This window comes from Lycium barbarum, chromosome 5 (genome assembly GCF_019175385.1).
Source record: "Lycium barbarum isolate Lr01 chromosome 5, ASM1917538v2, whole genome shotgun sequence".
Lineage (NCBI taxonomy): Eukaryota > Viridiplantae > Streptophyta > Magnoliopsida > Solanales > Solanaceae > Lycium > Lycium barbarum.
The window spans coordinates 123,973,576-123,990,079 of NC_083341.1; the positions used below are offsets into that span (position 1 = coordinate 123,973,576).

The 16,504-nt window shown below is 35.8% G+C and overlaps 1 protein-coding gene across 5 annotated transcripts; it reads right to left on the bottom strand.

Annotated features, from left to right (window-relative positions):
* Positions 1-410: 410 nt before the first annotated feature.
* On the bottom strand, positions 411-7,961 carry LOC132641371 (serine/arginine-rich splicing factor RSZ21A). 5 transcript variants are annotated; one of them, XR_009582831.1, is made up of 8 exons: positions 7,813-7,961; positions 6,820-6,917; positions 4,180-4,268; positions 3,252-3,474; positions 2,137-2,256; positions 1,793-1,870; positions 1,294-1,500; positions 411-561 (listed from the first exon to the last, which is right to left on the bottom strand). XR_009582831.1 is itself a non-coding variant. In XM_060358340.1 (8 exons), exons 3-8 carry the CDS (start codon positions 5,896-5,898, stop codon positions 1,494-1,496), a joined length of 597 nt encoding a protein of 198 aa, XP_060214323.1. In that variant the 5' UTR covers positions 5,899-5,936; positions 6,820-6,917; positions 7,813-7,848; the 3' UTR covers positions 1,235-1,493. The 5 variants fall into 5 exon arrangements, 3 of the variants coding, with proteins under 3 accessions (XP_060214323.1, XP_060214322.1, XP_060214320.1); XR_009582830.1 differs by lacking the exon at positions 411-561 and adding an exon at positions 563-1,207; XM_060358340.1 differs by lacking the exon at positions 411-561 and adding an exon at positions 5,819-5,936 and having other exon boundaries at positions 1,235-1,500; positions 7,813-7,848.
* Between the last annotated feature and the right edge of the window lie 8,543 nt (positions 7,962-16,504).

Below are 16,504 nucleotides of genomic sequence, written 5' to 3' on the forward strand. Positions count from 1 at the left end.
CTACTACATAAAATTATGAAGTTTGTTTTGCATGCGCGTAAAACATTCAGTTACATGCACGTAAATACATAATAGAGCTCACAGATGTTTTGATTTTGACACGACCTCATACGAGAATTAATAATATAGAGAATACAACATAAAATTAATAATGCATGCAACATTTCTTTATGGAAGTTTAGTTGATATATTGCAATTAATATACGATACATAAGTTTAATCAAAAGATTACTTTTTAGATAAAAAAAAAAAAGGATTTGCTTACGGGTTCCTAGTTGTCACTGTTTAAATACACTGCAACAAATAGTGCTGAATTTTATAGAGGGCATCAACAGTTGAAGAGAAGAATAACCAACAAAAGCTTTGACTATTTCACAAACAAAAAAAATCTTAGGACGTCAAGGACGCTATATTTCGCAATCGCAGGCTACTTAAGATACACCGGGTAAAAAGTGTAATGTCAAAACGACAATGGGATTTCAACTGCTTTGTCAGGGGATTGTAGCTACTAGGTCAAGCACGGATAGAAATGTAACTGTTGCAACACTGACAAAGTAGTATCTGCAACAAAATTAAATTTATAACGTGGCATTAGAGGTCCACCACATGTTTAAGGCCAAGTTAATTACATGACAAAATCAAACATGTATTTACAACATTCTCAGCCACATTCCAAAAAGGCGATATCTTCTCTACGCTACGAGCGCAGGAGGTATAGAATGCAGAACATGGGTTCCTTCTCTGGGCAACCACGTAGGAGTTCCATCAGTGAAGGCGAGGAATTTCCTCCACAAGAAATATGTGGCCACGCTATCTGATTAACGAAGAGAAATATGGGCCAAACTGGCAATGAAAATTGATGTGCCACAAACAGCTTCAACAGTCCACCCATGGGCAGAGAAGAAAATGAGACAGATCTATAGACACTTCATTGCATAATGGAGCTGTTTAAGCTGGCAAACGAAGAATGAAGGCAAGGCAACAAACAGCTTTCATTGTCCACCAGTGCGCAGAGAATCAAATAAGCATCACCGACCCTAAAGAAGCTTCGTTGAAGTAGGAGGGGCTTGCAGTTTTCAATAGGAAATCAAACTCATAAGATGACAATTTGATGTAGAGAAGTGGTGGGGCTATCGATGACAACTAAAGAAGCATGGTGGTGCAATGATGCAGTCTCAGCCGAAAATGATACCTCAAAGAAGAAAACCTAGATTTTTAAGGAAAAGAGACTCCATGATAACAATCATAGCAACTAAGCACACATATCAAACAATAATAAAGTATGGAAGTAACCTCCAACGTTGCTGAACTGAGGGAGCCGTCACAAAAATGAAGTCTGGAGTTGGCTAAAGAGAGCAGAAGTCTCCCAGAATCCAGTTCAAGACATCAACTATCACGAAAACAAACTACATAATGCTACTCTTTTGTCAAGCCTATCAGACTACAAATGAAGATCCTCACATCCTCAGAAGTATTTTTTGCTCAGACCAGCATCAAACTCTGCAAGAGTAATCATATCCAAGCGGCCATATGAGTATTGTGCAGAGCAATGGCAAAAATGAAAAATTGAGAACTATAACAATACAAGAAAGCACTGCTCGTGAAATTATCAATGAGAATAAAGTGGAAGAATATTGCAGATGGTATTGTTGTCCACAGTTTCTTGACGTGCCCCCCACAAAAAAAAGAACAGAAAAGAAAAAGATACTCAGCTCTGCTTTGATAGGAGGAAATAAGAGGAGAAAAGCTACGATAATGATAAAACAACTTGGAGGAGGCAGAACCACCATACCCGTTTGCATAAGGAGAATCATGACGACGATATGCTGGGGACCTGCTGTAGCTACCACGGCCACGGCGAGGTGATAAACTGTTCAAGTAAAATATAGTTAAATGGGGTTTGTTGCTTCAGGGGCTTCTAGAAAAAAAAGCAGCAAATCTAATGCTTTAATCCAATTCCAATCATACGCAAGTAACATGGAGGCCTTAAGAAAGTTTTATAGAATTTCAACCTAAAATTTGTTTAACTTTCAGTTAAAAAAACGAGTGAATCTCAAGGTGAAGACTAATACTTGGACAACCCAAGAATTTTCTCAGTAAGTTCATAGGCGGTAAATATGTTCATCAACTACTTACCCCTTGGCATAAGGTGACTCATAGCGGCCCCGACGGTAGGGGGGCGACCTGCTGTAGCTGCATCCACGACGAGGAGATAGGCTGCGACCTCGAGGAGATTTTCCACGAGGGCTGTAACTCCTGCATCGCCACATACATTTCTCAAAACAAAAAATTTCGAAAAAAAATATTATACGTCCAGGAACTCTACTCTGAAAGCACACCAAGGACCTATGTATTCAGAAGTAAGACTATACTAAAATAGTTCGAACACAAAGAAACAATACTAAAATAGAAGTTGCTATAACCCACAATTATAGCCTATAAGATGACGAAAGAACACCTAAGTAATATGAATCCCATCAGCTGGAACTCCATAGTTCAAAATGATGTTGAAACCAGTTTCAAAATAGAAATTCTCAAGTAGTATTGAAATGGTATATTTCCAAACAATATATTTGCAGCGGCAATTACACAACTATCAAGAATCATAATATATAGGATATATACACGTGCATATAGTTCACAATGCCAGTGCCTAAGATGGTCTCGAGGAACTAGACAAATATACTCTCCTTGGACTGTATGTGTTACCATTTAGGTAATGATTTTTTTTTTTTTGATAACGTACCATTTAGGTAATGAATGGAATGTAGAAAAAGAAAATCAAATAGTGACTTAATGAATTTGTAAAGATGAACAGAAAGAAAGTTATAAACAGCTATTGTGTTCACAGATATTTTTGATATGCTTTACTTGAGCCGAGGGTCCATCGGGAACAGCCTCTCTACCTTCACAAGGTAGGGGAAGGCTGCGTACACACCACCCTCCCCAAAAAAGTGAAGGGAAGTGCAATAACTGACATATCTGCCATCTTATTCTTTGAGAGATAAAAGGACCCACTGGAGGTATGATTGTGGAGGCATTATTTTGTAGTCGATAATATGACCCTATCTTGCATAGCTCTGACAAGGTTCTATGACAAATGACAGATTCTTTTCTTCCCAGTGAAGTAGCATAAAACTAGAGCTTAAGAAGCTCCTCAAATTGACTTCATTAGAAAATGTGCATCAGTTCACATAAACTAGGACATAAGGTCTATTTGATTAAAAACAAAGGAAGAGAGAGACAGAGACCTTCTCCCATAACTGGGACTTCTGCGATATCGAGGGCTGGGACTTCGATATCGCCCACTTCCAAGTCCTCGCGGACCAACGCGCAAACGGCACTCTCTAGCAAAATGACCAGGCTCACCACATTCATAACATTTCAAATCATCACCTCCACGACCACGACCGCCACGGCCTCCACCACGACCGCTTGAATTGTGTGAGAGCTCCACACGCCAACCATTTTTCCCTGTATACCAGATAAACCATGTCACAGTGGATGCACAAAAGGTTTGCCAGGAACACATTCAGCATATCACTATCCAACAAGAGATACAGATAAAATCCTGCAGGCAAGAAACATTCTGAATGAACCTGTATCAGACCATCTGTTATTAAAGCTTAACGCTCAGCAGATACAGTTCCACTGGACTTCATTTTCATATTAGTATAACATAGTCTAAGTAAAGCTACATCACACGTGTGATATTAAAGCTGAATGTTCAACAGTAGTTATATATGACCGCTCTCTGTTCCATTGAATGTTTTTAATAGATTATTACGAGAAGACACACAACTTAGAAGGCAGGGAAGAATTACATCATAGAGGATAAGTTCAGAAGTATGAGATATGTCAAAAACAAAAATAGACCTCAATGGGACGACACACTCTACAGAACGGAACTTGGTAATAAGTAGCCAGATCTACACTTTCAAACTATGCTAACTATATCATAAACTCAAAGGAAAGCCTAGTAACACCAGGTTCAACACATTTCCTAGGTATCAGTTTTGGACCAAAAACGAGCATGCAGAAAAAAAATCTAAGAACCAAAATGGAAGCTTATGCTGACACAACCTGAACTTGTACATCATTACCATTAAAAAGAAGGTTAACTACAATCACCCTACTCATCCAGCTAATGATGTATGATGTACAATATTCAATTCATACCATCTAGCTCGCGAATCGCATCTAGAGCATCCCTACGATCATCGAACTCAATGAATGCATAACCTGGAGGTCGTCTTGCAACCCAAACACTGCAACAAATAATCAACACTTTAATTATGTGCAGGACAAAAATAATTACATATCTAACATGAGAAACAAATCAAGAGGCTCAAAACAGACAACTCTGAAAAGCAGTAAAAGGAACAATAAAAGAAAGGATGGAGAAAGACACGTAGAAAGGCCCAAAGATATATTCTTCGTCATTGCTCTTAAAAAGATACAGAGAGTAGCTCTAAACAAAGGGATGCAAACCATTGTTTACTTTTACCTTATCAAAAAAAAAAAGTGTGTGTGTGCGGGGGGGGGGGGGGGGGGGGGGGGGTGTTGTGGTGGATGCAAACCATTGTAAGCTTTGCAACACATTTGGGTTGTATAGCTATAAGCTTGTTCATCAATACAAGCTATTTTGATGAAGCCTGATAGGCAAAAACCATATGCGTCTGTTTAAGGTAACAGAGCTTTTAATTCACCACCTAGTCCAAGTAGTCATCCATGGACTAGAATAAAGAACCAATTCAAACAGCTGAAGCCTCAAGCATCTTTGGATATTTGTTCCTTCAGGGAGCCTGGAAACTCATCATCTTAAGCCTTTTAACTTCTGCGAGTTCTGATAATATCTTCACACATAGTGTAAGCGATAAATAGGACATTTAAAGCAGTAAAAGAGGCATGTAACAAAAACATAACTGTAGCACAAGGAAAAATTCACCAGCCAAACAAAGCTTCCCAGATACTGAAACTGCTTGAGGTGTTCCGCTTAGCACTCAAACTTTATTATATACCTAAAACATACTCCCCATTGTTCCATTTTATGTTGCGGGTTCAGGTTACGAGAGTCAAAGTACTTAATTTTAAGTGTGAATTAGTACATAGATCGATCCTTCAAGTTTTTTGAAATAAAATTTACATATCTGGAAACTACATATAAAGTACTACAAGTCACAATGATAAATATAAAAGACACTTGAAATGATGATCGTCAAGGGAAAATATATTTGACTCCCCAAATGTTTATAGTGCCATATAAAAAGGAACAAAGGAAGTACTTCTCTGGATTTAGTAACTTTACTTTTCACGCACCCTCCACCTAGGGGTGGATTTAGAGGGTGGGGAGGGTGTTCACCCGAACACCCTCGGCAAAAAATTACATTACACATATAAGGTAGATTTTCTGTGATTATGTACATATATTAACTTTTGAATACCCTGAACAAATGCAAAAGGTTAGCTCAAGCGGTCCAGGGTGTTCAGAATTGTCTCTAGCGTCCTAGGTTCGATTCCCAGGAACAACATTATATTTTATATTTAGTTTTTGTTGTTTTTTTTGAACCCCCTGAGTGAACTCCGCCTCAAAGCAACAGTGGTCTTTCTCATTCCCCCTTTGGCAACTCAAACCCCACCTAAATGGTTGGAGGTAGCAGGCTCTAATACAAGTGCAGCCTCCCTCGTACTCTTTCGAGGTTTCAGATTTCAAGTTCCATTGTTTTCAATTTCTAAACCCAAAATCTTTTTCATGCTGGGAATTAATATTAAGCTAATTCAGAACCAACTCTAAAAGAGAAACATAAGAAAGCAATACCAAGAATGTAGCCTAAGGATCGATGAAGCTGGAATGAAGACCATGAGTCCCCAAAGTTGGAATAGAAGATTTCTTCCCATCCATCAAACTTTGGTGAAATAGTCGAGGTGTGCGCAAGCTGGCCCGCCAAGGCACCATCATTATTTAAACAAAAAAGGCAGAAAACATGAGCTTATAACTACACAAAAGAAATTACCCCAAATATCCTTCCTTTTTTCCAAAAATTTCCACTCGCACCATCATTATTAAACCAAAAAAAGGAGAAACATGAGCTTATAACTACACCAAAAAAACAAAAAAACAAAAAAAAAACACCAAAGATCCTTCTTGTTTTTCCAAAAAATTCCACTTGCACCATCATTATTAAACAAAAAAAGGAGATACACGAGCTTATAACTACACCCAAAAAAAAAAAAAAAAAACAAAGATCCTTGTTTTTTTTTCCAAAAAATTCCACTTGCACCATCATTATTAATTAAACAAAAAAAGGAGAAAACATGAGCTTCTAACTACACAAAAATATTACCCCAAAGATCCTTCCTTTTTTCCATAATTTTCACTTGGACCATCGAATGAAATATGAAATTCTAAATTAAACGAGCAATTGCAAATCCTAACTTAAGCTTTAAAAAAAAAAACGAAAATTTTCAAAAATATATAGCCCAACAAAAAATATTACGCCATGTAGCCATAGTTTCAGTTTATACAATATTATACAACATTATACATGTAGGGAAAGCATTATACAAAATGTATCAACCTGTGTATAATAGTGTATGGAAGGTGCTTATGCACAAATATGGGCTAAACCAGGTAACAAACTCAAAACATTGGCTACGTGTCGTAAATATTTTCTCCCGGTAGACATAGAGCGTAATTTTCCCAATTACCCCAAAGATCCTTCCTTTTTTCCTAAATTTCCACTTGAACCATCCAACAAAGATAAACTGCTAAATTAAATGAGTAATTGTAAATCTTTAAAAATAAAAATATACAACTACCTTCTGAGAACACCATAGATGCGAAACTCATCCTCAAGGTCTCTCTCAGTTATCCGTGGATCCAAATTCCCTACGTAAACCCTCGACATTTCTCGAGCCTGCAAATTCAAGAAACAAAAAAATCAGTTCAAAATCAAATCTTTCAAATTCGAATAAAATATTCCCTCCGTTTCAATTTGTTTGTCTGGTTTTGAGGAGTTTAAGAAAGTAAAGTTTAAAACTAAAGAAGAATTTTGAATCTTGTGATCTTAACTAAGGACCCGTTTGGCCATGAGCATTATTAACTTTTTTCCGGAATTTTTTTTTCTCTATATTTGAAAATCAGCATTTGGCCATGAAAATTCCAAATACAACTAAAACCTAAAAACATATTTGACTTTTTCCCACTTTCAATACATTCAAACGACTAAATATTTTTTTTACAAAAATTATAACTAAACACAAATCCAATTTTAAAATTTTCAAATAAAGTGAAAAATATTTGATTTTTATGGCCAAACACATACTCCCCTCTGTCCCAATTTATATGACACTTTTTTTTTAAGTCCGTCCCAAAATGAAACTGATATATTTCCTTACTTGACAACAATTTAACTTTGAGCTTTACATCTTAAGGACATAATTTATAATCACACAAATATCTTTAGCTTATTTTAGACCACAAAATTTAAAAATCTACCTTTATTTCTTAAACTGTCTGCCCAGTCAAACTACATAGTATAAATTGGGACAGAGGGAGTACTAAAGATACATAGAACGTATTAAAATGCTCTTTAATCTTGTGGTTTTAAATTAAAGAGTTGCAAGAAAATGAAAGAGATATTTTTTTAAACGGACAAAAAAAAAAAGAAAATAAATCAAATAAATTGAAACAAAGGGAGTAACATCTTTCGAATTCAAGTTAAAGAAAATTATTTGTTTGATGAAAAAACGTAGGGTTAAGATATGTTGAAATGAAGGTAGAAAAAGGAAGAGGACAAATAAGTAATTTACCTGGAGAAGTATTTAGGGTTTTGTAAGCTGTTATCAATGGCTTCTTTGAGGAAATTGTTTTTGTATTTTGAGAGACTGGCGCTTCTAGAGACTGCTTTTTGTAGAGGACACGTGTTTGCAGCTGACGTGGACATGACTTTGTTTAAGTGGGTTGGATTGTGTTATGTCGTACAAGCCCAGTCTACTCGGGGAGATTTGTCCAAAGTACAAATGTCGCTCGGTAGCCGCTTTTTCGATCGCTATTTAACTAGGGCAATTCTGCGTTATCTTTAAATTTTACCCCTCAGATTTGAAATCTTTAAATTTTTTGCTTTTTGGCTAAAACTCATGGGTTCCAGGTAGGGGTGAGCATTCGGTTCTTCAATTCGGTTTTATTAAACTTCGATTTGGCTATTTCGGTTTCGATTTTTTGAAGGTGGACACCGAACACCAAATCAAATTAGTTTGGTTCGGTTCTTTCGGTTTCGATTTTTTGAAGTTTGGTTCGGTTCAGTCCGATTTTTCGATTTTCGATATTTATGCTCAGCCCTAGTTCCAGGTTCGAACCCCTACTCAGTCAAAAATTTAAAAAAAAAATCGCAAGGCAGAGTTTAAATTTCGCTATGCCCCCACCGGTATACACTTGTTAAGGGATTACCAAAGTTATGCTGGATCCGGCATACTTATGCCTTATGGGCAGACTTGGCATAAGTATGCGGGATTCGGCATAACTTTGGTAATTCCTTCACAAGTTTATGCCGGATTCGGCATACTTATGGGCAAACTTTTAATGGGAAAACTTTTAGTTAAACCTTAACTAAAAATCTTTTCCTAGTTATACCTTATGGGGCAGACTTTTAGTTAAGGCACAACTAAAAGTATATCCCATAAGGCATAACTTTTCCTTATAGACTTTGTCTTATAAGGCAAATTTTTAGTTATGCCTTAATGAAAAGTTCCGCCTTATGGGGCATAGTTTTAGTTATGCCTTATGGGGCATACTTTTAGTTGTGTTTTAACAAAAAATCTGTCCCATAAGGCATAACTAGGAAAAGACTTTTAGTTAAGGCTTAACTAAAAGCTTTCCCATTAAAAGTTTGCACAAAGTATGTCGGATCCAGCATACACTTGTTAAGGAATTACCAAAGTTATGCCAAACCAGGCATACTTATGCCAAGTCTGCCCATAAGGCATGAGTGTGTCGGGTCCGGCATAACTTTGATACACGCGACCCAAACCTTGCCTTGCAATTTTTTTTTAATTTATGCTTGAGCGAGGGTTCGAACCCAGAACCTCATGATTTCTGCGTGAACGCTTAGGGTTACAACGCAAAGGGAAAAAATTAAAAACCAGCAATATGAGGGGTATAATTTAAAGACCACAAATATGAGGGGCAAAATTTAAAGACCGCCCCAAAAGAAGGGCAATCCGCGCAAAAAAATGATTTAACTATGTATTAATTAAAGTTTTATCCAGTACTTGTAAATTATTTAGGGAGTTTGGTGCAAAGACAAAGTTATACGAGAATTATAATGTACGGCAGGGGTGTTCATAGCCCGGTTTGACTTCGGTTTTTGATTAAAATTAAATCAAATCAATTAAATCGATTTTTTTATATTCAAGCCAAATCAAATTATTATAGTCTAAATTATATCGGTTTTATTGACATACGCTTAAGACAATATTTAAAACATCTTTGAATTGAGAGACGAAATGAGAGAGGAAATAATTGACCTCTTGAATCTACCTATGATTTACTGAGCGGAAAACTATTGGTTAGAAGTATCAAATCAAGTCTTTTGACTGAAGTGAATAACATATTATTTCATAATTGAAGGTTGAAACTAACAATCGAAAAACTAAAAAGAAGCTTGAATTTGAGATGAAAAACTAAATGATGGAAAATTTCATTTTTACCTTCTGCACTCTTTTTTATTATATTTTACCTTAAACATAAATGGGCTAGTCTTTCTTCTATAATTATGTGATTGAGTATGTATTGAACTTGGAAGGGTCATTTGCACGATTACCCCTCAAAGGTTTTTGCCCCTCAAATTGGTGGTCTTTAATTTGTGCCCTTCTCGTAATACCATGAGGCTTGGGGTTCGAATCCCAGCTCAGTTAAAAAAAAATAATTGCAAGGCAGAATTTCGTAGCAAAGTTAGGCTTCAGGCAGAGTTTTGAATGCAAAACTCTACCTGCGAAATTCCTTCTCTTTTTTTTATTGAGCTAGGGTTCGAACCCAGAACCTCGAAGTATTAGGCGAGGACAAAAATTGAAGACCAGTGCCTTTGAAGGGAAATCCGCACAAAAAAATGAACTTGAAATGCCCTAAATTATGAAGAAGATAGATAAAATTTAATTAATATATATAATATTTTAAATATGTATATATGTATCAGTTTGATTTGGTTTGTTTCGGGTTTTTTTTGTGTGTAACACCAAACCAAAATAAAATGTTATCGGTGTTTAAAAATTTAAAACCAAATCAAATCAAACCAAGTCAGTTTTTGATTTATTAAGTTGGTTTGACTCGGTTTATCTGTTGAGATCAGTTTTTCGATCTCATTTGAATACCCATAATTTGTAGAGAATTAATTATACAGAGATTAGTAATACATAAATTATTTTTTATTAAATGTTTGGTTCATTGCAACTTGGATATACAAAATATCATTTAAAATGCTTATTTATTTTTTAAACAAAAAGAAGTGCACAATTAATATCCTTAAATGTTTGACCATTATTGGTTTTTAGGAAAAAGAGAAAGATATTTTTTTCCTTTTGCTACTTTATTCATGTATAAGTTATGCATGCATTATTTATTGTTGTTGGTGATATAAAATAGGAGAAAATACATAAAATCCCTCTGAACCAGTACCTAAATTTCAAAAAGACACTTAAATTTTGTGACACTCCTATTTCCTCCTGAACAACTCCAATCTTATACTGTTACCTCTTTTCTTAATCAATTCTAGTTTAAAAAAAGAAAGTAGCCTTCACGCATCAATTATTGCGCAACACGTGTCAAAGTGCCAAAATTTATAGAAGAAAATGACTATCTTTTATAAATTAAAAAGAGAAGGATTCTCGCACCCGTCCCCACCTCCTTCTTCCCCTTTCCCTAACCTTCTTCATAAAATCAAAAATGGTGGAACATAGCTTCAGAAATGGGAATTAGTGACCATCTCCCTCTCCTTTAGAAAAATAGTGGCTGACAGTTTGCTCCTCCTTCCCCATTTAAGGGTCGTTTGGTTGGAAACAAGTTATCTTGAGATAAGTTATCTGGGATAAGTTATCTCAGAATTAGTTATCTGGGATAAGTTATCTCAGGATTAGTTATCCTACCCTCCCTTAAACTATCAGCATGCAGTTAATGGCAGGATTTGGATCATATGGGACCCCTTTTTATTATTATATCACTATGGTTGAAGCTTTAGACTAAATCATTCATTGTCAGGTTATTGGTCATACTAAACCATTGGATTGTTGCTTAACTGTGGTATATGGACACAATGGAGCTGATCAAGGAGGTAGACTATGGCTATACTAGTTGAGATAGCTGCAGGGGGGAACAAAACTTGGCTCTTGGGAGGGGATTTCAACAATGTGTTATGTGCACAAGACGCACTTATGGGCAACCCAGTTACAGCAACAGATATTAAAGAATACACTAAATGTATGCAACAGCTACTAGTTCATAAAGTGCCTTAGAGAGGTGAGTATTATACATGGTGTAATAATAAAGGTGGAACATACAGTATTCATAGTAGGTTGGATGGACTGTTTGGAAATCAAGATTGGCTAATGCAATGGGGACATGTTAATACCATATATGGACTTCCCTATATATATGATCATTCTCCTATGCAACAGAACCTTACAATGACACAACGGAAGCCTCAAACTGCATTTAAATTTTTCAACATTTGGTTGACCATGCTGATTTTATGGGAATAATTCAACAATCTTGGAACTCAACAAGAGCAAATGGGAAAATGCTGAGAGGGTAGCATAAGCTCAAGCAACTAAGACTTGCCATCGGGAAACTAAACACTGAAGATTATAAATTTATCCACCAGCAAATTGACAAGGCCAGAACTGACCTCACTGATATTCAAGGAAACTTGACTCAACAATGCACTGAAGAGCTGATTGACTTAGAGAAGACCATTATGCAGAATCTGGAGGAATGGGTAATGATGGAGGAGAATGCTCTAAGGCATAAATCTTGATCTAAATGGATACAACTAGTAGATTCCAACTCTGAATATTTCTCAGCTGTTATTAAAGACAGAACCCAGAGAAAGCAGATAAGTGAGCTCACATCCTTAACAGGTGATAGGCTGACAGACCAAACAACTATTAAAAAGGAGATTATTAAATTTTACAAATCTTTGATGGGGGCCTCAAACAGCAACCTACCAGCTGTTAATAAACATATCATGGAAAATGGGCCACAACTGATCAGCAACAAAGAATATTTTTGTGTGCACCAGTCACTGAACAAGAAATTTATGAGAGATTACTCTCAATAGGTGATGACAAGGCAAAAGAGATTGATGGTTTTAATGTTTTTTTCTTCAAGAAAACCTGGTATATAGTTAAGTATGATGTCATAGAGGTTGTTCAAGAGTTCTTCACAACTGGCAAAATGTGCAGAGCAAACAACTTTACATCCATCACACTTGTTCCAAAGGTGGCAGTCCTACAAATGTGAAAGAGTTTAGACCAATTGCCTGTTGCACAATCTTGTACAAACTTATAGCCAAAGTATTAACAGCTAGAATGCAACAAGTTATTTCCAGTATCATATGTCAAGCACAGGCTGGATTCATACCAGGAAGAAGAATAACTGATAATATAATTCTAGCATATGAGTTGGTCAAATCTTATGCTAGAAAACACATTTCTGCTAGGTGTATGATCAAAATAGACTTATAAAAAACTTATGACTCTGTGGAGTGGGTATTTATTCATTAAATGGTGGTGGAATTGGGTGATGGAATGCATAAGTACAGTCAACTACTCTATTCTGGTTAATAGAGAACCAACACAACCATTTGATGCTGGTAAACGCCTTAGACAAGGTGACCCCATGTCACCTTTTCTATTTGGAATAGCCATGGAGTATCTCAACAGGACATTGTGTGATCTTAAAGCAGTTAAGGAGTACAAATGCCACCCAAGATGTGCAAGAATAGGCATTACCCACCTAAGCTTTGCAGATGGTCTCTTGCTCTTTGCAAGAGGTGATCTATCTTCTGTAAAAGCTACGATTCAATGCTTCACAAAATTTTCTAATGTTTCTGGATTGCAAGATAATCTGACCAAAAGTTCTATTTACTTTGGTGGGGTTCCATAGAGTATACAAGAGCATATTCTGGCCTAATTAAATTTCTCAAGGGGTGAACTTCCATTCAAATATTTAGGCATCCCACTGTCTACTAAAAAGCTTACCATTATGCAGTGGCACCCATTGATAGAAAGGATTACTACCAGAATAACATCGTGGAATGCTAGAAATATCTCCCATGCTGAGAGGGTTTAGTTAGATCAAAGTGTATTGTTTGGTATACAAACATATTGGGCATAATTGTTCATCATCCCCACAAAGGTAGCTAAGATAATTAAAGGGTTCTGTAGGAGCTATGTTTGGTCTGGGGATAACACCATTACTAAAAAGGCCCTATTTTCCTGGGACAAGGTTTGTATGCCACTGGCTGGGGGTGGATAAAATGGATCTATTTGTACTACATCAAAGGGAAAGATTTCAACACATATCCAATACCTCAACAAGCTTGTTGGATGATTCAGAAGATAATGAGTTCTAGAGTCTTATCTACACAGATACACTATGACCATACCAGCTCTAACAACTTAATTAGACAAGGGTACTTGCAGCTGCTTGGTGACTATCCTAGAATGGAGTGGAAAGGGCTAATGTTCAAGAATGATACAAGGCTAAAGGCTAAATTAGTGATGTGGCTACATCTGCATGGTGATATGAGGACAAATGATATGTTGATTTGATGGGGAATGGAAGTTAATCCTGAATGTGCACTTTGCCAACTACATAATGAATCTAGGGAGCATCTGTTAGTGTTGTGCGACTATACCAGGGCACTATGGAACAGAGTTATGCAATGGTTAGCCAGGTCAGGCTGGTATTCGCGATAGCTATATGGCTTAAAAGAAATGCGAAAGTATTCGAGAAGAGAGGGAGGCATTGGGGGGATTTAGCAAGAGAAGTTGCCTATGTTTCATGTGTCAGAGCCTCAGCTGGGATCCGAACCAAACTGCATCAACTGCAATTCTAAAATAGGCTAGAAGTTATTTTACCTTGTTTCTAGACTTTGTGTCTTTAGATAATCAACTATGGTAGTGTGGTTATGAATATGTAATGCTTCACTTTGGTGATTAATATAATGAAATTAGTTACCAAAAAAAAAAAAAAAAAACCCACCATCAACCCTAAAAAAAGAAGGGAGAAATAAAAGAGAAAAAGAGGAAAACTAAAAAAAATGGAATAATACATTTAACTTAAAACAAATGTCAAAAGAATTCATTTTTTTTTGCTCCTCACTCTCTTAAAGAGATAATAGACACTCACTACGCCAGGTGGTTTAAAAAGGCATATTAATTTAAGTTCGAAGTTGTCTCGCAAAATTTAGGTGTCTTTTTGAAATTTAGGTACTAGTTCAGGAGATCCTTTATGTACTTTCTCTATAAAATAATACACCAATTGGCGTATTAAGTTATACACGGATTAGCTTGTACATTATTCAAATTACAACCAAACATTGGATAAAATTATATCCAATTATATGCCATAATTATTTTTCTTATACGTCGTACCAAACGTCCATTAGTGTTTAGCCATAATTTGAAAAAAGGGAAGATGTGCTTCTTCTTTGCTTCCTCGAATTCATGATGACGTGTGCTGAATTTCAATTTTTCAGCTAAAAAAATTTAGGACACTGTCTCAAAGTTTAGTTTTTAGTTCAAAGTTTCAGGACGCTGTGAATGTCTTGAGGTTTAGTTTCTTAGTTCAAAACTTCAAACATTGTGTCCAGAAGTTCAATTTTCCCGTTCAATGTCATGATATTGTGTTCTTAAGTTCACTCATTTTTTTCCGGTTCAGAAATTTCAGAATTATATATGCGTCCTTAAATTTAGTCTTTTCTATTCAATACTTTAGGATGTTGTGTCCTTGAATTCAGTTGTTCAATTGAACATTAAGGGCTCGTTTGGTTGGAAACAACTTATCTCGGGATTAGTTATTCCACCCTCAAGGTGGGATAAAAAAACACTCTAATCCCGGGATAACTAATCCGGGAGATTAGTTATCCTGAGTTTTTTTTTCCAACCAAACGTGGGATAAAACGGTACTAATTTTGTCCCATGACTATTTTTCTCTATCCATCATACCAAACGAGCCCTAAGGATTTTCAGATTTAGTGAACTTTAGTGATACTATATCGTAAAGTTCAGTTTTTCCGTTCAAGACTTCGAGACACCATATGCTAAAGTTCAAGTTGTGTAGTTCAAGTTTCAAATTTGTATATCAAAGTTCAAGTTTGTATATCTATATTACGCAGTAATTAAGTCAACAATGTCGAAGCGTTTGTTGTGACCGGAAGAGGAGTTCTAATGAGATTTTGGGTCTATGCAATAAGAGACAATGAAAACTTTCATTGATGAGGGTATGCATGATAGAGTTGTGTCAATTTGTGAATTACTAGCAAAAAAATTATTTATTTTGTAGTGAGTGTTCTATCTAGGGAAAGAGAACTTAAAAAATGTAAAAGTAGAATTATTGTTTTTAAGTGGCTGGCTAAACTTAAATGATTTCCAAACCTTGGTTGAAATCTAAATTGCAGCCCGACAAATAGCTCCCGTGCACTTCGCCCTTGTACAAGTAGGAGTATTTGAGACCATTATATTTTCTTATCGTTTAAGAGATCTTATAAGAATAATGTTAGCACTACACGATCGTAAAAATGAAAAAATATGTTTGTTTAATTGTTCATAAGACTAGTAGACGGTTAAAGTACTGGATACTATTGATTAAAGGTAAAACAATAAAAGGCGGTAATAAGTTATTTCACGACCTCTAGAGTGCAAGCAAGTAATCTATTAACAACACAGTTCGAAATTGGGATTTTATATTTACTTAGAGACAGATTGAGCCAAGCTAGTCTCCATTTAGAAATTAAAAGTTATTGTGACTAAAAAAATGAGGATATGTTTTTCTAACCGAAAAGGTACTCATATCAGGGGCAGAGCTAGCTCATCGGGTGCGGAATCGGTCGAACCCAATAGTTTTGATCCCAACCTTATATTTGTATTAAAAAAATTCATTGAACATATACAAATTATTATTTAGAACCCAACTACTTATAAAAAAAATAAAATTTTGAACCCATAAATATCAAATCCTGACTCCGCCTCTGCTCATATCGACTCTACACTACCATTGTGTGTCTCTTAATTTTTTTTTTTAAATGGACACGTACTGATGTAGGATAGGGTGATCTTTTCTTATTATAAAAATCAGTATCTAGCCAAAAGAAGTCGCTCCTTAAATACTGCTTATTATGAGGGTAAATGTAATTAGTGGATTGTTGTAATATAAACCTTTGAGGCTAATCAAACAAATAAAACACAAATGAGTCGGTCTTTTATTAATTTTTTTTCTTAAGACTAATAA